Source organism: Canis aureus, chromosome 16 (genome assembly GCF_053574225.1).
Source record: "Canis aureus isolate CA01 chromosome 16, VMU_Caureus_v.1.0, whole genome shotgun sequence".
NCBI classification, from domain to species: Eukaryota; Metazoa; Chordata; class Mammalia; order Carnivora; family Canidae; genus Canis; species Canis aureus.
Window position 1 is genome coordinate 15,506,498 of NC_135626.1, and position 24,559 is coordinate 15,531,056.

The following is a 24,559-nucleotide window of genomic DNA, read 5'->3' on the forward strand; positions in this document are numbered from 1 at the left end:
CTGAGGATCCCTGACCACCCACACTCACCCACTTCTCACCTACACAAGCATCATGGGCACTGCCACACCGCACCTGTCATTTGGCAGACAGGGAAGCCAAAGCTCAGAAGAGAGGCATGATCCAAAGTTACACAGGCAGCAGTGATCTCATGCGGGGCCAGAAACCCAGGAACGAGGTCAAGACCTGGATCGGAATCTGAATTATACCTCTACCCACATAGGAGTATTGGTTGTCTGTAAAATGCAAATAATTGGGATCCCTGGGTGGTTCAGCGGTTGAGCACCTGCCTTTGGCCCAGGGCGTGATCCTGGAGACCCGGGATCGAGTCCCACATCAGGCTCCCTGCATGGAGTCTGCTTCTCCCTCTGCTTGTGTCTCTACCTCTCTCTCTGCGTCTCTCCTGAATAAATGGATATAATCTTAAAAAAACAAAAACAAAAAACGAATAATGTATGCATTGACAGGGTCACTGGGAGAGAAGAGGTGGAAAAACAGCCGAAGCAACAGCATACCTGTCTCGTTATTCTGATTCATGTAGCCCTGGGACTGGATCCCAGGTGTTCCCCCCACCCACCTGCTTGTGGAGCTTGCTTGTCCTTGTGCCCACCTCTCCCCTTCCCCCCTAAGTCTTCACACATCCCTAACCCTGCCTCCTGTTGGGGGCCCCTCCTGGTGTGGGAGGGCGGGGCTGCAGTGATTGAGAGGCCGGGAAGGGGAAGGGGGAGGGTTCTGCCTCCTGGCCCCAGTCAGGATATGGCCCCTCTGGGCTCAGCCCTGACCCGCTGGGTGGAAACAGGAAATGTATGAGACTTGTGCACTGGGTCTCTGTGCCTGGCTCCAGAGCTGATAAGGGCCATTGTGTGGCCACTGGGGATGAGCCTGCCCTAGATAGATGTGCTTCTCAGAGGAAGGAAGGAAGTTTTGCTGGCCTTTCCTGGGCGGGGGACGCAGTGGGGAGGGAAGGAAAGGGTGCCCCAGGGGAAGGTGCCTGTCCAGGGGGCTGTCAGGGCCAGCACCAGCCCCCTGGGTTCTGCCCCTCCTGTGCCAGTGTCTCCCTCTGGAAAGGTCACTTTTCTTCCCATCCTCTTCCCCTTACTTCCTGTAAGGAATGGCTGAAGACTTGAGGACTCAGTCCCAAGCCAGGAAAATGTCAGCTGTGATTTAGCAACAACAAGACTGGAAAACAGGAACACTGGGGGTGAGGAGGACATGAGGGTACTCTGGAAAAGTCAGAAGTTGACAGGGCTGAGGCTCCAGAGCCAAGGGATCCAGTCTTCCCACGCGCTAATGGCTCCAGAAGAGCGCCGCACAGGGGCCTCCTCACAGTGCTCTCCTGCCTCTCCAGCTGAACTCTGCTCGGCATGGCCAGCCCCCAGCAGCTCTGGCCTCTCAAACTCCAGGGGCTCACCCGCTGCTAAGGGGAGCTAGGCTAGCTGGGGAGATGTAACGGAGGGGCTGGTGCCTGTTGATGCATCTTGGCTTCAGGAAGGATGTGCTTTCTGGTTTGGGGAACACTGCTCTCCAGCTGATACTAGTGAGTGGGCAGCAGAAGCCTGGCCATGGAGCTGCTGGGGGGAAAGACCTCCTACCCTTTGACCTAGAGGCCAGGGTTCCCCATGCGTGGCTGCATCAGCTCCTCTGGTTACCTGGGACAACAGGCATTTCCTCAGTCCCGCAGCCCCTCCTCTTCCTGCCCCAACCCACTGGGCCAAGAAGCCTTCCAATCAGACCTGGGCTGTTCCAGCTGTGTCCTGAAGAGCTGGACCAGACACATCCCCTGGGGCTGGAGTTGAAGCTGAACCAAGTGGCCATCCCAGTGTGAGACCAGATTCCTGGCTCTGGGAGCAGCCAGAGCCAGTGGGCAGGCAGACTGTTGCTCAGCGGCCCCATTGCTCAGCAAGCACACTGGCTTTCCATCGGCGGAATGGCGCTGCAAGTGGAGCTGATACCCACTGGGGAGATCATCCGCGTGGTTCATCCCCACAGGCCCTGCAAGCTTGTAAGCTGGGATGCTCTAGGCTGGGAGAGAGGGTGGCAATATCTTCCAGGGCCCAGCAGCTCCCTCAAGCAAACCCTTCAGGAAAGAGGTGAGCAGTGGGGAGGGGTTCTGATCCTTGGTGGGACAGGAACAGACTGGACAAGAAGGGGTAAATGGAAAGAAGGGGTAAGAGTTTAAGTGTCTCTAGGAGCAGGATTTTTCCAAGCAGGGATCTAGGTTTGAATCCCTTCCCTTCCAGCTCCTTCATCCTCAGTAGGCTGAGCTATGAACTGGGCATAACTGCTGAGACCAAAAAGACTGATGGTGTATATAAAGCTCCACTCCCGAAGCACTTGTTGAGTTAATGCCTCCCCCTTTTTCTGACCCAAAGAACTAGGACTGGCCAGCCCAGAGCAGTAGCTTGAGCAGAGAAGGAAGATGAAGGGAGACAGTCACAAATCGGGAAGAACGGACTTGGCCTGGCAAAAGGGCGAGTTGGGGGGGGTGAGGTCTGGTCTGTTCTGAGGATGCAAAGGAGCCCTGGGATGAGATGCCCCCTTCCACCCAGCACTGCAGCGAGTGGGCCAGGTGTGGAGGAGGGAGGTGTGCGCGCCTGTCTCTGCGTATGCGTGACTGTGACGCGCCGCGTCCCGGGAGCTGGTTGCAGTGTGCGGCACCAAGTCTCCGCGGACTAGGGCGGGGACCGGGGCCAGGGCTGGCCCGGCCGGGGCGGGGCCGGAGGGTTCGCGCGCGCGCGCCCGGGCCTGGGCCCCGCCGGGGATGACGACAGGCAGCGGCCCGGCCCCGGGCGGGCCCTGGGCGGGGAGAGCGTGCCGGGGCCGCGGACTCCGGAGCCGGCCAAGCCGCCCAGCCTGGCCCCCGCCTGCGCGCCCGAAGAGCCGAACCGGTGGGTACGCGAGGCACGGGCAAGGGGCGGGCAGCACCGCGTGGTCCCGGGAGGGCTCTGCTGGCGGGCGGTAAGTGGGAGAGGGCGGGCGGCCGGGCGCCAAGCCAGGCCCGGAGCTGCGGTGCGGGAGGCGAGGGTCGCCGGTCCGGAGATCGCCAGGGTAGAGGGTCGGCCCGGGCTGGCTTGTGCGGGGTCGCAGAACTCGGCCTCGTGGCGACTTAGGTCACTGGCGGGAAACGCGAGGGCGAGGAGGTTGGGGTCGCAGGACCCAGGCGCCCCGTGAGCCCTTTTGGGCCCCTCCAACAGGCCGGGCTCTGCTTCTGGGTTTCAGAGAGACCGCCCGCGCCCCGCCCCTTCCCCTTCTCCCTCTCCCCCGCCCCCCCGCGCCCCAGCAGGGCCAGTTCCCCGCGCGCCCGGGAGCCTGTGAGCGCGGCGGCCAGGGTCTCCGAGATGAATGAGAGAATGAATGGTTGGCCCACGGCCCTGTTCCACTCCCGGCACGCTCTGGTCTCTGTGATTCATTCATTCGTACCGGCATCACCGAGGGGTTACTGAGCCCCTTCTGTATGCTGAGCTGGGTGTACGCTGCAGGAGCAGTCTCCTGGGAGAGACTGACAAGGAAACCGGCGATTAGAGCGGGATGCGATAAGCAGGAGGCTCTGCGTTGGGGGAGGCAGGAAGGGGTTCTGGAGGAGGTGATACCTGAGCTGAATCTTCAAGGATGACTAAGAGTCAAGTGGGGAGAAGGAGAGTGTGTCGGACCAAGGAAGGTGCAGGTGCAAAGGCAAGAAGCATAAGGAGAGAGCCATGCGTGACAGGGCCAGGAGCAGTTCCTTCTGGTTGTGTGTGGTGCTAAGGGGAGCTTGGGGAGAAAAGGCACTGGAGAGGGTCACCCCTGTGGTTACACAGCAGCATAGGCGCACTGGGGTAAACGGAGGACAGAAGGGGCTGCTGGAGTCTATACAGGGACCTGGCAAGAAGCATTAGGTGCAGAGAATGGGCTTGGCACACCGAACATGCCCTATAAACTTTCACTCTATTAACATAAGATATTTATTGATCAGATATGCATTTGTAAATATTACAGGCTGTCGTGGAAAAAAATGGATTAAAGGCAGAAAGACAGGGAGGGCAGTTTGGAAGTTGCTGCCTGATCCAGGAGAAGAGTGAAGGGGGAGCAAAGGGAAGGTTTTAGCAGGTGGTGACTCTTTGGTGTGAGAAATGGAGAGAGGGGAACAGGCCTTTTGATGCCAGACAGTGATGACTATCTGGAGGTGACTCCCTCCTTTCTACAGATAGGATATTGAACAAGGAGGAGAGGTCAGGGGACAAAGTGCTCTATTTACTTCTGCTGGACCCCCAGACAGAGGTGTCTGGCACGCCAAAGGCTTGTGGTTCTAGAGGTAGAGTGTACAGCCCTTAAGTGAGGCCCTGTGAACAATTAGGTAGAGTCCTTTAGTCCCTACCTTTCATCTCCGCTGCCCCTCACAACAGTTCCCAAGCGTCTGGAATAGTCCTTGGTGAGGCAACCAGGGCCCAGACCTATGGTGGATAAATATAAACTGAGCACCTGTTCTGTGCCCAGGACTACACTGGGGGTGAGATTGGCTGTGGTTCTTTCTACTTCCCCAATAGGCCATGAGGCAGCCGCAGTGGAAACCAGCTTCTAGCAGAAATCTAGGGGTCCTCAGAACACCCTCTCCAGACCTACATGGTCCTTTGAGGCCCTTTGAACATTTGAGGCTACCCACTGCCTTCCCCACTCCTCCAGAGGTCAGGCCAGAGGGCACCTGGCTCACACGCTAAAAGTCTGTTGGGTCTGCCCCATGCCTGCCCTTACAGGAAACAACCCAGGTGGGAGGAGACCCAGAGGCAGTCTTGGGAAACAAGTCCTGGGTCACTCCTGAAGCCATGGCTTTTCCCCAGCCTGCAGCCGGCCTCTCAGGGGCGGGGCCATGCTGGGGACCCAAAGGCAGCGGTCCACTCCATAGCCGCTACTCCTAAGGCCTACCTGTCAATAGTCACACAACACCGACAGGGCTAGATACTGGGCCCTGCAGTCACGGGGTTACTGGGGAAGGTCACTGCTGGCAGGGTAGCGAGTTGACCCTTACAGAGGAGCGGAAGCTAAGCGGAAGCCCACCAGCTGTAGGCCAGCCGCCCGCTCAGGACAGCCCCGCAGAAGCGATGAATGCTAGAGCTCCTGGTCCCAACCCCACCCCTCCTTTTACTAGTCCTGGGATCTAGCAAGGCATGCACTTGCCCAGACTCAGTTTCCCCGTCTGTGGAATGGGGGTCATAACACGGACGTCATGGCTTGGCCTGAGGGCATAGAAGGGGGTACCAGAAGGCGGCGCTGGGGATGCAGGAAGAGCCTGGCGCTGCAGCCTCCGTCGCGGGGGCTCTCACGCCCGCAGCCCCCGCCCCCGGACGGGCGCTTCCGTCCAGTGAGGCGGGGCGGGCGGGCGGCCGCAGGGGCTGGGGCCGCCCCTCCGCCAGCCCCGCCGCAAAGACGCCCCCTCCTTCCGCAGCCGGGCGGCGGCTGCCGGGCCGCCAGCGGGCATCCCGGGAATGCGGAGGCGCGGGTGGGGGCGGGGCGGCCGGCAGGACCCCTCCGCGAGCGGATTCCCCTCATTCCTGCCGCTTGACGAGGCGGCCGGGGAGGCGGGCGCTGCAGCCGCGAGGCTCCGCCCGCCCTCGGCTCCTTCCCTCCCGCCCGCTAGCGGCCGCAGCGCCCGCCGCGTCCCCGCTCGCCCCGCCTCGTTCCCCCGCGGCGTTCCCCACTCTGGGAGGGCTGGAGACAGCCCCTCGCCCCGCCCCGCTCCCATTAGGTTTTAAACCTGGGGGCACCGCGGAGGGCTCCCCCTTCCTCCCTGAGCGCCCCCCCCGCTCCCACCATCTCCCAGCTGCGCACCCAGTCAGTCCCCAAGCCCCTGCAGAGGCCCCATCTCCCAGCTGGTGCCCTCCCCCGCCCTCCGCGAGGTCCCCCGGGCCGCGGCTCCGGCAGCGAGGCTGTGGTTCTGCAGGTGGTGAGCCCCCGCTCCGAGGCCGAGGCCGAGGCCGCAGCCCGCACCTGCCGCCGCAGCCTCACCCCCCTCCGGGGAGCCCGCCTGGGGCGGAGGGAGGGACCGCTGGGGCTTTGGGTCCAACGCCGCATTTCCCCGCTAGGACAAGTCCACGTCCGCCGTTCTGCGCCTCAGGTCCCTGGTCTGCCAGGTGGGGAAGTGGAGCGCTTTGTAACCGGCAGGCACGCCTGAAGGGCTTTCCCCGCCGGGTAAGAAGCGCGTCTAGTCTGGCTCAGGGCCGGGCTCGTAGTAGGTCTGCCCCGAGCACGTGTGGGAGGGATGTCAGGGCCAGGAGAGGGAAGTGCCGATTGAGAGGCAGGGAGATGCCTCAGCGCTCTGAGCTCAGCCTTCTCTACAACGCTCTCCGGCAGACATTAGCCACACTTTCGGGATGCAGAGGTTCGAAGAAGTTGAGTGACTTGCCCCCAAACAGCTAGTGAGAAACAGCCCAGTCTTCGTCAAGCATCAGAGGCTTTCAGCCATCACCACCTCCACCAGCCCTAAGGTCTAAGCTAGGGTCCGCCCCTCAAGTGCGGCTGCTTGGGGCTGTTTTGGGAGAGGGGGTGTCCCGGGGCCCCAGGGGACAGGAGAGGAGGAAGAGAGTGGAGGAGCCCCTGCGGCACCGAGGCTCTCCAGTCGAGGTGTCTGCGGTCGGGGGGGCATAGGCCCCAAATGCTGGGCGTTGGACGTACAGTTTCCACACGGCACAGTGAGATCTCCGCGGGGGCCGGACCCACGCTGCGGTCGGCAGGGTCCCCGTGGCCGTGCTTGTCCCGTGGGGGCGCGCTCCGTGCTGATCCTGAATCCTAAAGAGGTTTTCTTGGGGCTTAAAGACATAGCCCCCGCCCCCCGCCCCCGCCTCCCAGCGAGTGTACTGGGGTGGACAGTGTCCCGCGCGGAGACTCCGCCCGCCTGGGCGCGCCAGCCGTATTTGGACATTTCGATCTATTTTTAACTTTCCCGGGACTCGAGGTTGGGATGAGGGGGGAGGGAAATCCTGCTTCCTCCGGGATCCACGGGACTCGACCCTTGTCGCGCGCCTGGCCTGGTGCGTAGTGTAGACACGGCCCGGAAGTGAGTTCCGGGTCCGTGTAGACGCGGCGGCCGCGCGGGTTCCGGGCCCCACCCTGGAACCAACGACGTCCCTCCTGGAAAACCTGACTCAGGCGGAGCCCCTGCCCGCCGGGGAGCCCCGCCCCGAGATCCCCGGTAGTTCTTACCCCACCCCCGCCCGCGGAGGGACCCCCGAGCCCGAGCCCGAGCCCGAGGGAGGCGGGGTCGACTGGGGGAGTCCCGCGCTCCTGCGGCGCGCGGAGGGGGCGGTGCGGGGGGCGGGCCGGCCCCTCCCCCGCTGACGCCGCCGCCGCCGCCGCCGCCGCCGCCGCCGCGAAGCCCGGGACAGAGAGCGCGGGGCCGCGGAGCAGGGCGCGGGGCCGGCCTGGCAGGATGCGCTACCGGGCGTCGGTGAGCGGAGGGGGCGGGCGGGGCGGGGGTCCCGGGCGTCGGTCTGCGCCCCACGGCGCCGCCTCGGCCCCGCCAGGAAGCGGGCGCGGCCCAGGAATTTCGGGTGGGAAAGCGTCCCGGAAAGTTGCAGGGGAAAGAGGCAGAGGCAGGGAGGGCCGCGGGGCGCTCGGACCCAGGGCCGGGCGAGGAGCCCTCGGAGAGGGCTGGGAGCTCGGAGACCCTTGCCCGGAGGGCCAGAGGGCGGGAGCTTCGGCCAGATTTGGCAGCAGCTTCAGAACAGGAAGGGGGGGGGGGGGACTAGCCTGGGAGAGGCAGGCCAGACCCAGAGGGGTGCCCCAGACCAGAGATCTGGGTGCTCTGTGGTTGGAGGAGAATTGGTGGCCCCTGTGGGATCATTGCCCCTTCCCACCACTGCCACCTTGCTTTTCTCCGACCTTTGACACTCTTCATGTGGATTTCTTGGAGCTCCCCCTCCCTATTTGATGAGTGTCGCCTGCGGTGAGGGCCTCCTTGAGCCTGTGTGCTCTGGAGGCAGCTGGGCTTTCCGTGGTAAAACCCCCACCCCCTTGAGGCTTCTGGGGCTCTCAGGAGGAGAGTGTCTGGGAGTCTGGCAGCTGAAGGAGAGGGTGTGGCCCAGCTATGAGGAGTGTCCCCTCCCCCCCCCCCACTTATGGGATGGGTGTCCAGCCCAGCTGGGATGGGAGGCCCTATGGGGAATCTCCGTCCTGTGGTCTGGGGATGGCTTCTTGCTTGGTCCCTAGACTCTCTCCCCTTGAAGATTTTGGTGGTTCCAGTGGCCGATGGCCCCACCCTGCCTGCAGAATTCACTCTGAGCATTTGTCCTCCAAAGCACCTGTCACACGTGGCCCTCAGCTAAGGGACCTGAGGTCACCTGGTCTAACTCAACTCCTCCTCCTTGAGGAGGAAGCAGCCCAGAGAGAGAAGGGGATTTGTCCAAGGTCAACAGAGCATTCTTTTGATTATTCCGGGAGTTTCTTCTCATGACCGTTTCTCTACACAAAAGCAGTGCCTGCCTGAATTCAGTGGCCTTGCTTCACATGTCCTCTGGGTCTTTAGTGCCCTGGTGTCCTGTGTCCAGGTCCTATGTGTCCCACCTGGTCTTTGTTCTGTGTGACCCATGTCCTTAGCATCCCGTGTGCCAGCTTACTGTGACCCAGGCCCACTGTACCTAGCCTGGTGTTCTCTGTGTCCTGTGTCCACGGGCCCATGGTTGCCCAAGGGCTGAGGTGGAGAAGTGGCTTTATGTTACCCTGCTGGTTCTGACCGTCTGCCCTGGTGTGTTCCCTGCAGGCCCTGGGCAGTGACGGGGTACGGGTCACCATGGAGAGTGCACTGACCGCCCGAGACCGGGTGGGGGTACAGGATTTCGTGCTTCTAGAGAACTTCACCAGTGAGGCAGCCTTCATTGAGAACCTGCGGCGACGGTTCCGAGAGAACCTCATTTATGTGAGGCCCAAATGGGAAGAAAGGGGGGTGCTAGGGGGCACAGACACAGGGCTGAGGGGGGAAGAGGCATCAGGAATCTCTGGGAGAAACTTCTGATCTTCCTCCCCCAACCCCCAGACCTATATCGGCCCCGTCCTGGTCTCTGTCAATCCCTACCGGGACCTACAGATCTACAGCCGGCAGCACATGGAGCGTTACCGGGGTGTTAGCTTCTATGAGGTGCCACCCCACCTGTGAGTGACCCCCCATCCCAGTCTCTACCTAACTTGACCCCACCTGACCCTCACTCTAAAATATCCCTAACTTCCCACCTGGGGTGAATCATTACTTACATGTGTGAGAGGTCCCCATAGTCCATCACCCTAGAGTGACCCTGATCCCCACTTGAGGTGAATTTTTCAGCCTCATCTGGGTGGGGCCTCCCCAACCCCGCCCCAATACCTACCCTTCCCTCCTTCCTCCCAACTCTACCTGGGCATGGCCCCACAACTTTAGTGACTCCAACCCTCACCTTCAGGAGACCTCCCACCTATAAGTGACCCCAGCTTCTCCCTGAATGACCTCCAGGACCCCCACCCATGAGTGATCTCCTCAGACCTCCATCTGAAGCTGAGAGTGATCCCCATCTTCAACAACAAAGGACCTCTCTTACCCACACCCATCAAGGGTCCCCCAATCCCCACCCTAAAGGGGCATACCCAACCTCCACCCCCAAGCAAAGTCCAACCGGATAGGGGACTCCACCTCCCCTTCCTATCTTGCCCCCTGCCCCCACACCCCTTGAGCTCCTGACAAGCCTCTGCCTCAGATTTGCAGTGGCTGACACTGTGTACCGGGCACTGCGCACGGAGCGCCGGGACCAGGCGGTGATGATCTCTGGGGAGAGCGGGGCAGGCAAAACAGAGGCCACCAAGCGGCTGCTACAGTTCTACGCTGAGACCTGCCCCGCCCCTGAGAGGGGGGGTGCTGTGCGAGACCGGCTGCTGCAGAGCAACCCTGTGCTGGAGGTGAGGGGGCAGCCGTACCTGCAGGGAGGAGGGTCGCAGGAGGAGGTTGCAGAGAGCCTTCATTCCGCCCCCTCTCCACTTCTAGGCCTTTGGAAATGCCAAGACCCTCCGGAATGATAACTCCAGCAGGTTTGGGAAGTACATGGATGTACAGTTTGACTTCAAGGTACCTGTGAACGTGTCAAGGCAGGGGGAGTGGGATTCCCTTCAGTAGGTGCCCACTCGCCAGGTCTTTGGTACTAGCCAATATTTATTGAGTGCCTACTATGTGTCAGGTGCTGGTGGTACAGTAGTGAAACGAAACAGATAAAAGTCCTGCCTCCAGAGAAATCATAAACAAAAATCTAACTTAGGTGACAAGTGCTGTGGCAAAAAACAAAATGAGGTAAGAGGTGGGGGCAGTTGCTATTTTAAATAAAGCAGATAGGGTAGCCCTCACTGAGAAGGTGGTATTTGGCAAAAGCCTGATAGAGACAGGGGGGCAAGCTGTGCAGATACCTGGGGGAGAGAGTTCAGGTGGAAGGAGTAGCCAATGCAAATGCCCTGAGGTTGGAAGTGTTTGGTATAAAAAAGATAGCAAGGAGGCCAGTGAACAAGGCACCAGGGAATAGGGGAGGAGGCCGGATGGTTTAGGCACTTTTGGGTCTCTGTAAGAACTTGTTTTAAAAACTCTGAGTAGGGACCCCTAGGTGGCTCAGCGGTTGAGGCCTGCCTTCAGCCCAGGGTGTGATCCTGGAGACCCGGGATTGAGTCCCACGTCAGGCTCCCTGCGAGGAGCCTGCTTCTCCCTCTGCCTGTGTCTCTGCCTCTCTCTGTGTGTCTCTCATAAATAAATAAATAAAATCTTAAAAAAAAAAAAAGAAACAAGGCAGCCCCCATGGTGCAGCGGTTTAGCGCAGCCTGCGGTGTGATCCTGGAGACCCGAGATCGAGTCCTGCATCGGGCTCCCTGCATGGAGCCTGCTTCTCCCTCTGCCTGTGTCTCTATGAATAAATAAATAAAATCTTAAAAAAAAAAAAAAAAACTTGAGTAGAGGGGCATCTGGATGGCTCAGCCAGTTAGGTCAGTTAAGTGCCCAACTCTGTTTCAGTTTAGGTCATGATCTCAGGGTCATGAGGTCGAGCCCTTCATTGGGCTCAGCGGGAAATCTGCTTGAGATCCTCTCTTTCCCTCTCCCTCTCTCTCTTAAAAATAGCAACCAACCAAACAAACAAACAAAACCCCACAAAAGCAAAACTATAAGTAGATGTTAACTAACTTGAATTTAAATAAAAACTTGAAATTAAAAAACAAAACTCTGAGTAGGAAGGGAAACATTGGAGGATTTGGAAATGAAGTGTGTTGTGATGTGGCTTTTCTCTCAGATCCCTCTGTTGCTTTTTTTTTTTTTTTTAAGATTTTATTTACTTATTTATGAGAGACACAGAGAGAGAGAGAGAGAGAGAGGCAGAGACACAGGCAGAGGGAGAAGCAGGCTCCATGCAGGGAGCCCAACGTGAGACTCGATCCCGGGTCTCCAGGATCATGCCCTGGGCCGAAGGCGGCGCTAAACTGCTGAGCCACCCGGGCTGCTCATCTCTGAGTAGGAAGAGAAACATTGGAGGATTTGGAAAAGAAATGTGTTGTGATGTGGCTTTTCTCTCAGATCCCTCTGGTGCTTTGTTGAAAGTAGATGGTAGGAGAAGCAAGTGGAGCAGGGAAACCAGTTAGGAAGCTGGCAGTTACTACGTTGAAGTAACAGATGACCGTGGCTGAGACTAGTGTGATAACAGTGTAGGCTCTGAATGTTTTGAGGGTGAAGGCAACAGGATTGGCTGTGTGAGTAAATATGAGGTTAGAAAAAGAGGCTTTCCAGAGGACAGCAAATTTCTTGGACTGCATAGCATGAGGGGCAGAGTGACCAATGGCCAACATGGGAAGAGGGGAGCTCATCTGAGGAGGGGGATACCAGGAGTTCAGTTCCAGGCCTGTTGGTGTGAGCTGCCTGTCAGACAGCCAAGGGGAACAGCCAGGTAGATAGGGCTGCATACACTCATTTCTTAGATGAGGATGTTGAGGCCGAAAGGGGTGACTTGTCTGAGTCCATGCAGCTAGTGGCAGCACTGGAAATAGAGGCCAGGAATGCAGAGGAAGGAGTGGAAGCTGGGCCACATCCCCAGGCCCCCTGAGCCATCACCATGTCCTGCGCTGCCCACAGGGTGCTCCCGTGGGTGGCCACATCCTCAGTTACCTCCTGGAAAAGTCCCGAGTGGTGCACCAGAACCACGGGGAGAGAAACTTCCACGTCTTCTACCAGCTGCTGGAAGGGGGCGAGGAGGAGATGCTGCGCAGGCTGGGCTTAGAGCGGAACCCCCAGAGTTACCTGTACCTGGTGAAGGTGAGTAGCAAGTGGGCAGGGCAGACACCGCCCAGGGAGCACAGCACCAGGGCTGGTAACCCACCCTGCCCTTCACCCAGGGCCAGTGTGCCAAAGTCTCCTCCATCAATGACAAGAGTGACTGGAAGGTCGTCAGGAAGGCTCTGACAGTCATTGACTTCACTGAAGATGAAATTGAGGTGAGACCTATGCTGGGGTCCCTTCCTGCCCTCCCTCTACACCCTGAAAATCTCAGTCTCCTTTTATAGCCCATGGCCACTTACAGCCCCCTTGTCTCAGACACTCCCCTACCTCTAACCTGTTCCATCTGACTGGTCACTGGTGGCCCTTATGGGCTGTCTGCTCCTCCTGTGACACGCCCCCCACCCTCTCCCTGTTCACCCAGGACCTGCTCAGTATCGTGGCTAGCGTCCTGCACTTGGGCAATATCCACTTTGCTGCTGATGAGGAGAGCAATGCACAGGTCACCACCGAGAACCAGCTCAAGTATCTGACCAGGGTGAGTGGACTGAGCAAAGGGCAGGGGCAGAGCAGGCGGGGTGAGGAGGAGCGCACCCTCTCCATGCCCACCCCTCCTCCCTTGGCAGCTTCTTGGCGTAGAAGGCTCAACGTTGCGGGAAGCCCTGACACACAGGAAAATTATCGCCAAGGGAGAAGAGGTGAGGCCAAGCCTTTGTCTCAGGAGGTAGGGGTTGAAGGGTGCAGGTGTTCCAAGGCCTCTTTCTGGGACTCCCACCTCCGGGAATGAGGCCTCTTGTCCCTGTGCCATCTTCCCTCTGATGTGGCCACCGTGGCCTTCCCCAGTGTATCCCCAGTGTATCCTTCCCGGGAGCCGGGAGGATAGCATGGTCATGGTTTTCTGGTGTTTGGCCCTGAGCCCATAGAGCAGGGGGATGGAAAGGAGTCTGTGGCATTCTTCTCCTGTCTCACCCTGGCCGGCAGCTCCTGAGCCCACTGAACCTGGAACAGGCTGCGTATGTGCGAGACGCCCTCGCCAAGGCTGTGTATAGTCGTACTTTTACCTGGCTGGTCAGGAAGATCAACAGGTCGCTGGCCTCCAAGGTGAGGGCTTGGCCGGTGCTGCTTCCGAAGCAACAGGGAGGCCTGGGGCTGGGAACTATCACACACCAGGACCCATGCTCTTGGCCCTAGGATGCCGAGAGCCCCAGCTGGCGGAGCACCACAGTCCTTGGGCTTCTGGACATTTATGGCTTTGAAGTATTTCAGCACAACAGGTCAGCATCCCTTCCCCCTGTCTGTCTCTCCTCCCATCTGCCCTGTCCTGGTCCCCACCTCCCCCTGCCTCGTGTTCCTGACAATGCCCCCAGCCACCTTGAGTCCTGCTCTGTGTGTCTCTCCCCTGCTCCTGGTTCTGTGTACCCCTTGAACTACTGTGGGCTCTTCTGTTTCCCTCACAGCTTCGAGCAGTTCTGCATCAATTACTGCAATGAGAAGCTGCAGCAACTCTTCATCGAGCTCACCCTCAAGTCGGAACAGGAGGAATATGAGGCAGAGGGCATCGCGGTGGGTGCAAGCCTGCAGGTGTCCCTGTGGACACCCTGTAGGAAGCCAGGCATGGGGTCTCCTAGAAGAGGTGCTAGGACCCCATGATGATGCCTTCCTTCCCTTTTGTCTCTCAGTGGGAGCCTGTCCAATATTTCAACAATAAGATCATCTGTGACCTGGTGGAGGAGAAGTTCAAGGGCATCATCTCCATTTTGGTGAGCCCTCTGCTCCTCCAAGGCCTCATGTTGGAGGCTGAGTGGGAGGATGTTACTCCCTTCCTGTAGGCATGTCCACAGAGGGCCCAAGTTTGGTGTTGAGCAGGGACAGGGCAGGGCTGTGCGTCCCTAAAGGGAGGTGTTGGCCTGGTCTGGAAGTTGTCTGTGGGAGGCTCCCTACGATCTGCCCCATTCCCTGGGCCTCCTGAGCCCTCCAGCTCCTTCCCTGATACACCCCTCACCTTCTGTCACACACCCCAGGATGAGGAATGTTTGCGCCCTGGGGAGGCCACGGATCTGACCTTCCTGGAGAAGTTGGAGGACACAATCAAGCACCATCCGCACTTCCTGACGTAAGTGGGGTTGCAGCGCAGCGTAGGGGCAAAGCCCATGAAGCATGAGATCCCCCTACAATCGTAAAACACCAGCCACAGGGAGATGACCAGGGGAGGTGTCAGTTGAGGATGGGCGCACAAAGCTGCAGCTTGCGGTGCATCCACAGAGTAAGAAGCTAAGAGGAGTGTGGCTCCCTTTTTATTCTTGCCTGAGAATGAAACTTGCTAAGATCTTTTAGTTTCCTTGTGTGGAAGTTGGTTTTTCTTTAAGAAATCCCCTAAAGTGAGAAGGAGAAGAAAACAAGCACCTCTGCCACAGCTCTGGCCTGCTTCTTTTGTTCCCATCGCCTCCTCTAACCCGAAGCAACCCTATAAGGAGGTGTTCGTGGTGCTTTCTCCACTTTCCTGAGGCTCCAAGAGGTGAAGTCATTGCCCAAGGTTATCGGATACTTAGTAGGCTGCAGAGCTAGGACTTAGGCCTGGAGCTGTTAAATGCCAAAGCCCTGAGCATTTTTGGCTTCATGGTATCTTAAAAACCTTCTCCGATTGCAAAAATAATATTGCTCATTAGAGAAAAGTTGGAATGTGTGCAAAAGTCACTTGTTATCCTGTCACCCAGAGGTCATCACTGTTAACAATTTGAGGCATTTCCTTCCTGCCTTTTTCTATATGTTGGGTTATTTTTTTTTATATAGTTGAGAACTTGTTGTGTATAAGGTTCAGAATAATGTTATATCCTGAGCATTTTCCTGTATCATCAAACACAAAAATTTCCTCAAAACACTTCCTCCAGTGCCTCTAACTCACAGATACTCCACTGCTCTCACCCAGCCTCTGGGGGCCCCGGCCAGCCTCCATATTTTTCTGCTGGGTAACAAGGCTGCCACAAATACCTTTGTGCCTTAAAACTCTGCCTATATTTCTGGTTAGTTGCTTGGAATAGTGCTAAAAGTAGAAAATGGGTTAAAGGATAGAAACATGCTTAAGACTTAAGTAATCTTTGGGGGCAGATTCCATTCTTAAAATGTAGTGGGCAGGGGCACCTGGGTGGCTCAGCCAGTTAAGTGGCTGCCTTTGGCTCTGGTCATGATCCCAGGGTCCTGGGATTGAGCCCCACATCGGGCTCCCTGCTCAGTGGGGAGTCTGCTTCTTCCTCTCCCTCTGCCTGCTACTCTCCCCTCTTGTGCTCCCTGTGTCAAGTAAATAAATAAAATCTTTTTTTAAATGTGGGCAGTGTTTGGCTCTCTGAGCAGAGTCAGGCATAGCCACAAGCAATGAAAAATAGCCTCTGCCCAGCGAGCTGGGGCAGTGCAGAGGCCTAGGGCCCGGTCCTGGTGCTCTGTGACCCTGGATAAGGCCGGATGCCTCCCCAAGCCTCCGTGACTGTGGGGAGGCTAATAGCTCTGCCTTGTCTACCACCCGGTACAGAGGGTTGTAGCCTGGTCTGGGTCATGCTTACTCCTTCCTGGATGCCTGGTTCTTCTCTTGAGCCTCTTCAGCAGGCAGGGGCACTGCTCAGGCCAGGAGTCTGGAGCTTCCTCTCCTTCCCCAGGCACAAGCTGGCTGACCAGCGGACCAGGAAATCTCTGGGCCGTGGGGAGTTCCGCCTTCTGCACTATGCTGGAGAGGTGACCTACAGTGTGACTGGTGAGGATTCTGGAGTTGGGTCCCTACAGTGGCCAGGGGAGGGGCTCTCCCTCACTTCGTGTCTGTTCCCCCTTTCAGGGTTTCTGGATAAAAACAATGACCTTCTCTTCCGGAACCTGAAGGAGGTGAGGAAGACTGGGGAGAGGGATCGGGGTCTGGATACCGACTGGCCTCTGCTCCAGCAATCTGTCCTGCGTTTCCCTGTGCCCTGACCCTGATCTCTGCTCTGCCCTCACAGACCATGTGCAGCTCAGAAAATCCCATTATGAGCCAGTGCTTCGACCGGAGTGAGCTCAGTGACAAGAAGCGGCCAGAGACGGTGTGGAGGCTGTGGGACCTGAGGGGGCATGTGTGTGCCCGTGTGTGTGTGTGTGTGTGTGTGTGTGTGTGTATGAATGCCTGTGTGAGCCAGGAGTTGGTGGCATACACGTGATGTGTGTTCACTGTCCGTGGCTAGGAGGCTGCCCGTAGGTGCGACTATGCTTGCTTCTCTGGATGTTCCTGGCTCTAAGTGTAGACCCACACACATATACCTGAGTCCTTGTGGGAACTTGTCTGTGCGTGGGCACTTGTGTGCATCCACCTACTCGGCAGACATTTGAATCAGACGTTACTAGACGTTTAGGACACTGAAATGAATAGGTGCTTTCACAGCAATGTACACAGGGCACTTTGGGAACAGAATTGAGAACAGCAAATTGCCTGGGGGTGGGGGTGGGGATGGGGGTCAGGGAAGGCTTCCTGAGGAAGCATCTGAAATATCTTGGAACCGAGGGGGTGCTTGTCACAGGGACCTATGTGAGGGTACTGGAGGCAGCAAGAGGCCCAGCACAGACAGAGTCCCAAGAAAGACTGGGAGGTCGACATCGACAGGAGGGTAACATCACCGAGGAGAGTGGCTGGGAAGGGCTGGGAAGGGCAGGTGCGACCAGTGGTGCCAGATGCTGGTAGAGCTCCAGGGAGCTCCAGGCAGAGGTGTGGCTGTAGGGCATGCCAAGAGGAGGGTCCAGGTCCCAGGAGGAGCAGTGCTCTGTCGGCCAAGTGCCACGGGCCGAGACATGCTGGCAGGAAAGGAGTGGAAACCGTGTTGCCAGCATCTGACTCCCCCGGCCCCTGCTCTCTGTTGGGTGTGCGTACCCCACACCCTCCATGGCTACACTCACCCTCCCAAGCTGGGAGCACGCAGGCACCCCTGTTCCAGCCTCTCCAGTGGCTGCAAGTTCATGCGTCCACTGCTCTCTGGTGGCTCTCAGGCAGCCCGGACTCCACTAGCCTAAAATGGGCCCTTGATTGCACAGTGCCCCAGGCCTGCGCCTTTTGTGTCCCGAACTCAAGACAAGGATCACCCTCCACTCAGTCCCACAGGCCAGAAACCTGGGCAATATCTGTCACTCTTTAGTCTCCCCCATCTCCTTCATCCAGACAACTGGATCTTGACAGTTTCTGCTGCCTGAGTACTTCCCAACTCTTTCTTCTCAGCCCTTTCCCATAATCATGGCTTCATTTCAATGCTTTGAGCCAGCCAGCATCCTCCCTGGTCTCCTGGCTTCCCAGCTGCTCTTACTGCCCACTCTCCACATATCTGCTTAGAGATATTCCAAAATGCAGATCTGTGCCTGCTTTTTCCTCACTCCAGATTCCTCATTGGCTCCCTGTTTCCCTCAAGTCAGTTAGTTTCCCTAATGTGACTCTCCAGACCTGTCAAGATACTGCCTCTGCCTGCCTCTCTAATCCTATCTTGTTGACTCCCCATCTTGGTCTTTGCACTGCTTATAGCTCCCTGGGTACCTCAGGCTTTTGCATAGGCTGTCCCTCTGCCCAAATACCTCTCTCTCTTCTCTTCTTTCTGGCTATTTCCTATTTATCCTTTAAATCTCAGCCCAAGGGTCATTTCCAGATGGCCTCTCCTGATGCCCCTTACCCCACAGACTAGATTGGTTGCACTTCTCGATGCTTTTGGAACCCCCAGGCATATACTTCTGTCATTAGTGGGATTGCAGATTTGTTGAGGAGCCTGCTGCTTTCACAGTCCTGAGACCCCTGAAGGTGCTGCTGAGCAGTGTGCAGAGATAATGGTTGGATGCGCAGAAGTGGGACGTGTTGTTAAGGAATGTGGCCCTGAAATTCTGGAAAGAGAAAAAGTGGGCATCAGAGGGAAATTTATTTTTTAAAGATTTTTTTAAAAATTTAAGTAATCTCAAAAAAAAAAAAATTAAGTAATCTCTACAACCAACATGGAGTTTGAGCCCACAACCCCAAGCTCAAGAGTCACCGGCTCCACAACTGAGCCAGCCAGGTGCCCCCTGAGCAGGGTTTTTAGATATGAGTGAGGTTCCTAGGTTGATTTCTCTAGCCCAACTTGACCACTTCCTCTATTGTGAACGAGGGGAGCCAGGAGGAAGAAGGGTCCTAAGCAGGGCACAGGACGGCCATGGGAATTGACACTGCTCTGCTACAGGAAGGGGCCTCCACAGGGCTTAGCACCTCTGCCTCAGGGAAGGGCAGCCTTGGCCAACCATCCCCCTTCACTTTGACTGGCCAGGTTGCCACCCAGTTCAAGATGAGTCTCCTGCAGCTAGTAGAGATCCTGAAGTCCAAGGAGCCCGCATATGTCCGCTGCATCAAGCCCAATGATGCCAAACAGCCCGGTAGGCCCCTCCCACCCTGTAGGCCTGTGGGGGGTTACCCATTGGTGAGAGTCTGCTGACCACCCTGTTACCCCTACACCAGGCCGCTTTGACGAAGTGCTGATCCGGCACCAGGTGAAGTACCTGGGGTTGATGGAGAACCTGCGCGTGCGCAGAGCCGGCTTTGCCTATCGCCGCAAATATGAAGCTTTCCTGCAGAGGTGGGGACACGGCCTGGCTTAGTGTCAGGGAAAGGGGGTAGGAGACTAGGAACTTTCTAGATCCTGAGAGAGGGGCAGGGGTTCTCAGCCCCATTTAAGAGGCTAAGACACTGAGCTGCTTTGAGATGTATGCCAGGGACCCCTTCATCCTGCAGGCCTAATATCAAGCTAGGTGGACAGAATGTCAGCTCCCTTCCCCCACATCCCGGTTCCCAGCCCTGCCCTCATAGAGCACCTGGGTAGGGGTCCGTAGGCAGGCATCTATATGGTTGTCATCAGAGGAGATGGTAAAACCTATGAAGAGGACAGTTTCCAATCAGCTCAGAAAGGATAGAGCAACTTTGTGGTTAGTCTGAATTAGGGGCTGAGGAGTCAGGGTGAATTCCATCTCTGCCCTGTGGCATTAGGCAGATGAGGGTATATCGGTTTCGCCATTTTTTTTTAAAGATTTTATTTATTTATTCGTGAGAGACAGAGAGATAGAGAGGCAGAGACACAGGCAGAGGGAGAAGCAGGCTCCATGCAGGGAGCCTGACGTAGGACTCGATCTGGGGTCTCCAGGATCACACCCTGGGCTGAAGGCAGGGGCTAAACCGCTGAGCCACCAGGGCTGCCCAGTTTCTCCATTTTTATTTTATTTTTTTATTATTATTATTATTATTTTTTAGTTTTGTTTTGTTTTTGTTTTTGTTTTTTGGTTTCTCCATTTTTAAATGGATGTAGTGACAGAGTGACCTCCCAGGCTTTTCATAAGCTGCAAGTCAGTGAGAGTAACCATCAGGTGCTCAGGAAAGCTGGCACTGGTTGGAGCGGGAGCTGGGTGCATCTCTGTTCTTCCTGTTCCCAGATACAAGTCATTGTGCCCAGAGACATGGCCCACATGGAAAGGACGGCCCCAGGATGGGGTGGCTGTGCTGGTCAGACACCTGGGCTATAAGCCAGAAGAGTACAAGATGGGCAGGTGAGTGGGGCCCACCTGTACCCAGTGTTTAGGGGACACGGGTGGTGAGCCAGGGGCTGATCACCACTGCCCTCTCAGGACGAAGATCTTCATCCGCTTCCCCAAGACCCTGTTTGCCACAGAGGATGCCCTGGAGGTCCGGCGGCAGAGCCTGGGTGAGAAGCCCCACCTTTCCTGTCCCTGTGGGGTCTGTTCTGGGCAGCAGGAGAGAAATCACTGCATTGGACCCTTTTCTCCAGAAGTCTGCGTCACCCACATCCAGCTCCCCTCCTCCTTACCAGCTCCAGCCTTGACCCTGGGTGCAAACTCAGAGCATGCTTGCACATTTCTTTTGCTCCCTCCCTCCTCCACATGTTCTCCCTTGGCTTATCTATCCTCTCACTCGGTAGCTCCTTCAGCTATTCCCTCCTTCATGCCACTCAGTGAGCTCCAGCAGTACCAGGCCCCCAGCTGGATCCCCTGGGCTCTGGCCAATCAACTTTCTTTCCCACACTACAGCCACGAAGATCCAGGCTGCCTGGAGGGGCTTTCACTGGCGACAGAAATTCCTGCGGGTGAAGCGATCAGGTTTGGGGGCCCAGGGGTCTTCAGAAGGGACAGGGTCTGGGGCTAGAGCAGGCTACCATGGTGAGGAGATCATGGTCAGCCATTTGTGGTCTCCACAGCCATCTGCATCCAGTCGTGGTGGCGGGGGACGCTGGGCCGCAGGAAGGCAGCCAAGAGAAAGTGGGCCGCGCAGACCATCCGGAGGTGAGCCCCCAGGGGGTACCACGAGGGGGTGGTGCAGAGCAGGGTGGGGGTGGGGGGCGTTGCCAGGTGTCCCACTCCCACTCCTGTTGGGCCCTACCCCCAGGCTCATCCGAGGATTCATCCTACGCCATGCACCCCGCTGCCCTGAGAATGCCTTCTTCCTGGACCATGTGCGCACCTCTTTCTTGCTCAACCTACGGCGGCATCTGCCCCGGAACATCTTGGACACTTCCTGGCCCACACCACCTCCTGCCTTGCATGAGGTCTGTGGCCTTCCCTGCTGACTTAGGGATCATGAGAGGACTTGGCAGAGGGGCCCAATAATCTTGTGGCTAGAAAAGGATCTAGAAGACTCCCTGAGGGAGGTGAACTGGAGCTGGGCCACAGGCAGTGACTTCTCTCGAGAGAAGAGACTCAGGAACGGAAGGGTTGTCCAGGTTGTGGGGCTGTCGCTTCAGCAGAGCCCCAGGCATGGGCACCCACCGATCGTCTTCAGAGGGAAGGGAGCCAGGCTGCCCAGGTGCCCTGACCTCACTTGTATCCTCAGGCCTCAGAGCTTCTACGGGAGTTGTGCATGAAGAACATGGTGTGGAAGTACTGCCGGAGTATCAGTCCTGAATGGAAGCAGCAGGTATGGAGATCGAGGAGCCAGGCGCAGACTAGCCAGCAGGTTGGGGGAAGTAGCAGGCATCACTTGAGTCCTGGCTGGGAAGGAACACTTTACCCCTGGGTGAACAGCACAACCTCAAGTTGGGTCCTGAGCCCTATTTGACGTCATGTATGAAACCAGTGCTGGAATAGATTTTTGGGTGGCAAATAGGATTCGTCCTCTAGGCCAACTCTACTGGACTGGTAGAGGCTCCCCAGAGCCCTGTAGTGTCAGTCTGATCAATAGGTACTCTGTCATGGCTCCAGAGACAGACATCGGTGACCCATGTGCCTTGTATGTGCCAATTCAGTATTGGATGATGCTAAGGGACCCATCAGCTCAGGTGACCTGTGGTAGTTTGGAGTATCAGTAATCGGCCAGCTTCAAGATGCCAAGCTAGAGCTGAAGGGCCCCAGGGCCTGCAATGATGGGGAGTTAGCCTCAAAGTCAAGCCTGGCCCCTGTTGTGACCCTTCTGGGAAGCCCTCTGCCTTGTCAGTGGGGAAGGGAGAAGGCAGAGGGGTCAGCAGGAGTGTGGGCGGCAGGGCTTGGCCTCCATGCTGGGGCCAGAGAGAAGGTGAGAGGCTGTCTCAGTGCCTGAGGCCTGCCTATGATAGTTCCCACCCCTTCTAATACCACTCCCCTACCCCTGCTTCCCCCTCCCCATCTCCTCAGCTGCAACAAAAAGCCGTGGCCAGTGAGATCTTCAAGGGCAAGAAGGACAATTACCCCCAGAGTGTCCCCAGGCTCTTCATCAGCACCCGGCTTGGTGAGCCCCTGACTTCCAGTGCTTCCAGTGCTCCAGAGCCCTGTAGCACCACCCCCTCCCTTCCTCTGACCTCCCACTCCCCCATACTGTTGTAGGTGCAGACGAGATCAGCCCCAAAGTGCTGCAGGCCCTGGGCTCAGAGCCCATCCAGGTGAGAGGACGGTTCTGCAACCTGAGAGCTGGGGGGTGGGAGGCTTGGGGCCAGGGGCAGAGAGTGACTGGTAGCCCTGGAGCCCCCCAGCCCCTCCTCTGACCCTCACCCCACCTCCTGTCTATAGTACGCGGTACCAGTGGTGAAATACGACCGCAAGGGCTACAAAGCCCGCTCCCGGCAGCTGCTGCTGACGCCCAACGCCGTGGTCATCGTAGAGGATGCCAAAGTCAAGCAGAGGATCGACTACACCAACCTGACTGGTGAGCCAGGGCCCAGGGTTGCATGGGGAGGACCCGGCTCTGACCTGTGACCACTGACCTCTGCCCTTTCCCTCAGGAATCTCTGTCAGCAGCCTGAGTGACAGCCTCTTCGTGCTGCATGTGCAGCGGGAGGACAACAAGCAGAAGGTAGCTCTCCAGGGCCTGGGAGGCAGGGCAGAGGTGGGTTCAGTTGTTCTGGCCAGGGCCTGACCCCTGTCCCTCCCGCCCCCAGGGGGATGTGGTGCTGCAGAGCGACCATGTGATTGAGACACTGACCAAGACCGCCCTCAGCGCTGACCGTGTGAACAACATCAACATCAACCAGGGCAGGTGAGGTACTTGGGGGTGGGAGTGGAGGGCATGTGTGCACATGCAGGCAGCCCTCACACACCCTCTTCCTTCCTCCCAGCATCACGTTTGCAGGGGGCCCTGGCAGGGATGGCATTATCGACTTCACGCCTGGCTCAGAACTCCTCATCACCAAGGCCAAGAACGGGCACCTGGCTGTGGTGAGTGGCGCTGCAGGTGACAACCTGCTCCTGACCAACAGCCCTAGGGCTCGGGTGAGCTTCCGGTGGCCACACTTCCCCTGACAGCTTGGCAGAGCCTGGGCACCTCTTCCACGAATCTCCAGCCAGGGGGCGTCAGACCACCTTTTTCATACCATTGCGTATTGAGGGCCAGAGAGCAGAGCCATTGGAGCCCCCACAGGGCTGACAGTCATAAAGATGGTAGCATGGGGAGGTGGGACAGGCCTACGTGTGTTCAGCAGGTATGGAGGCAAGACCCACTCGGGCAGGGCAGGGCAGGGCAGGGAGTCTGTGGGACTGAGGCCACCAGACCGCCCCCTCCCTAACCACCATTGCATGTATCCCATCCAGAGCTCCTCTGTCTACTTCCTACTCACCACTTGAGCTTCTCTCTCTGCCCTCACAGGTGGCCCCACGGCTGAACTCACGGTGATGAAGGCGCCCACTGGACCCCTTCCCAACTCCCAATGCTTTGCTTCTCCCCCTTCCCTTCCCACTTACCAAAGACTCGAGCTTCTAGACAGGGACCCAGGGATACCTTGAAGCCCACCGACAAATTCCTGCCTTTTGCTCACCCCTCTCGTGAGGGAGCAGCGGGGGCCAGGGAGCTGCCCCAGATGTGGGCCAGGCCGGGCCACAGCAATAGGAAAGCCGGGGCCAAAGGCAGCTATGCCAGCCCCACTGCCGATGCCAAATATTTGAGAGAAGGGAACTTTTGCTGAGGTTTTCTCTGAGATTTTTTGATGCTTTATAAGAAACTATTTTTTAAAAAAAGCCATCTTCCCGCCCCAAGACACACTGGATGTGTTTTCCTCGACTCGGGCAGGGCAGGGAATGTAGCTGAGAGGTTGGGCGGTCTGGGTTCTGGTGCCCTCTTTCCCGCCTAGGCCACCCCCTCCTCTTCATTCCCTTGACACCTTTCTGCCTGTCCACCTGTCTGTCTGCCCGTCCCCTTCACAGCCCACTCCGACATCCCCCTGGGGGCTGAGACCACCTTTGTCTACCTCCTTCCTCCTGCCTTAAAAATACTCTTTCAAAGTCATCATCCCAGCCCAAGGGCATCCTAGAGTAGGGGAAGGAGTTTCAGACCCCAAAATTTGGAAGACACAGAGATCATCCTGTCCAGCTTCCTGGTGTGACAGAACAGGAGACAGAGGCCCAAGAGGAGGAAGGACTTCATTTGGCAGGTTGGGGCAAAACCAGGACTGCAGCCCTGTCTTCAGCATACCTCACTGCCTCTCCCAGGAACAGACTCATGTCTTAAGGGTGCATATGGCTCCCTAACCAGTAATCACCTCTGGGGGCCAACAGGTGGGAGAAGCATTCCTGTCTGAGTCTATGCCTTAGGATGACAAATACCTTGTCTATACTTTGGCCCCAATTCAAAGATACAGGGCCTTTCCTGGCCCCTGGCCCCCTCCCTGTTCTGGGAGCCCAGGTAGGAGGCTGGCCTTGGGAAGAGCTGCAGAGGCATCACCTCTTTCTGCTGCTTCCCCCCACCACCCCAGAGGGTCTGAGGGCTGTGCAACTTGCCCAACTGCCTCTGCCCTCCTGGGGGTCTCAGCCCACTGCTGACACTTCTGCAATCCAGAGAAACACTAAATAAAGCAATATGTGTTTGCCAACGTTGGTCTGCTCGTGAATGTTAGGAAAGGGAAAAGGACCCCTAA

General features: G+C 57.5%; 1 protein-coding gene across 6 annotated transcripts; it reads left to right on the forward strand.

Annotated features, from left to right (window-relative positions):
• Nucleotides 1–1,748: 1,748 nt before the first annotated feature.
• On the forward strand, nucleotides 1,749–24,514 carry MYO1C (myosin IC). Of its 6 annotated transcripts, none has more exons than XM_077851788.1 (32): nucleotides 1,749–2,000; nucleotides 8,727–8,882; nucleotides 9,000–9,115; nucleotides 9,691–9,889; nucleotides 9,975–10,055; nucleotides 12,087–12,266; nucleotides 12,347–12,445; nucleotides 12,652–12,765; nucleotides 12,854–12,925; nucleotides 13,209–13,328; nucleotides 13,419–13,501; nucleotides 13,685–13,790; nucleotides 13,907–13,987; nucleotides 14,249–14,340; nucleotides 15,875–15,969; nucleotides 16,048–16,094; nucleotides 16,208–16,288; nucleotides 18,512–18,617; nucleotides 18,700–18,817; nucleotides 19,665–19,778; nucleotides 19,857–19,933; nucleotides 20,277–20,345; nucleotides 20,444–20,528; nucleotides 20,632–20,791; nucleotides 21,076–21,159; nucleotides 21,852–21,945; nucleotides 22,041–22,096; nucleotides 22,224–22,359; nucleotides 22,436–22,506; nucleotides 22,592–22,689; nucleotides 22,769–22,868; nucleotides 23,296–24,514. In XM_077851788.1, exons 1-32 carry the CDS (start codon nucleotides 1,926–1,928, stop codon nucleotides 23,320–23,322), a joined length of 3,192 nt encoding a protein of 1,063 aa, XP_077707914.1. In that variant the 5' UTR covers nucleotides 1,749–1,925; the 3' UTR covers nucleotides 23,323–24,514. The 6 variants fall into 6 exon arrangements, with proteins under 6 accessions (XP_077707914.1, XP_077707917.1, XP_077707919.1 ...); XM_077851791.1 differs by lacking the exon at nucleotides 1,749–2,000 and adding an exon at nucleotides 2,732–2,886; XM_077851793.1 differs by lacking the exon at nucleotides 1,749–2,000 and adding an exon at nucleotides 2,751–2,890.
• The last annotated feature ends 45 nt before the right edge of the window (nucleotides 24,515–24,559 follow it).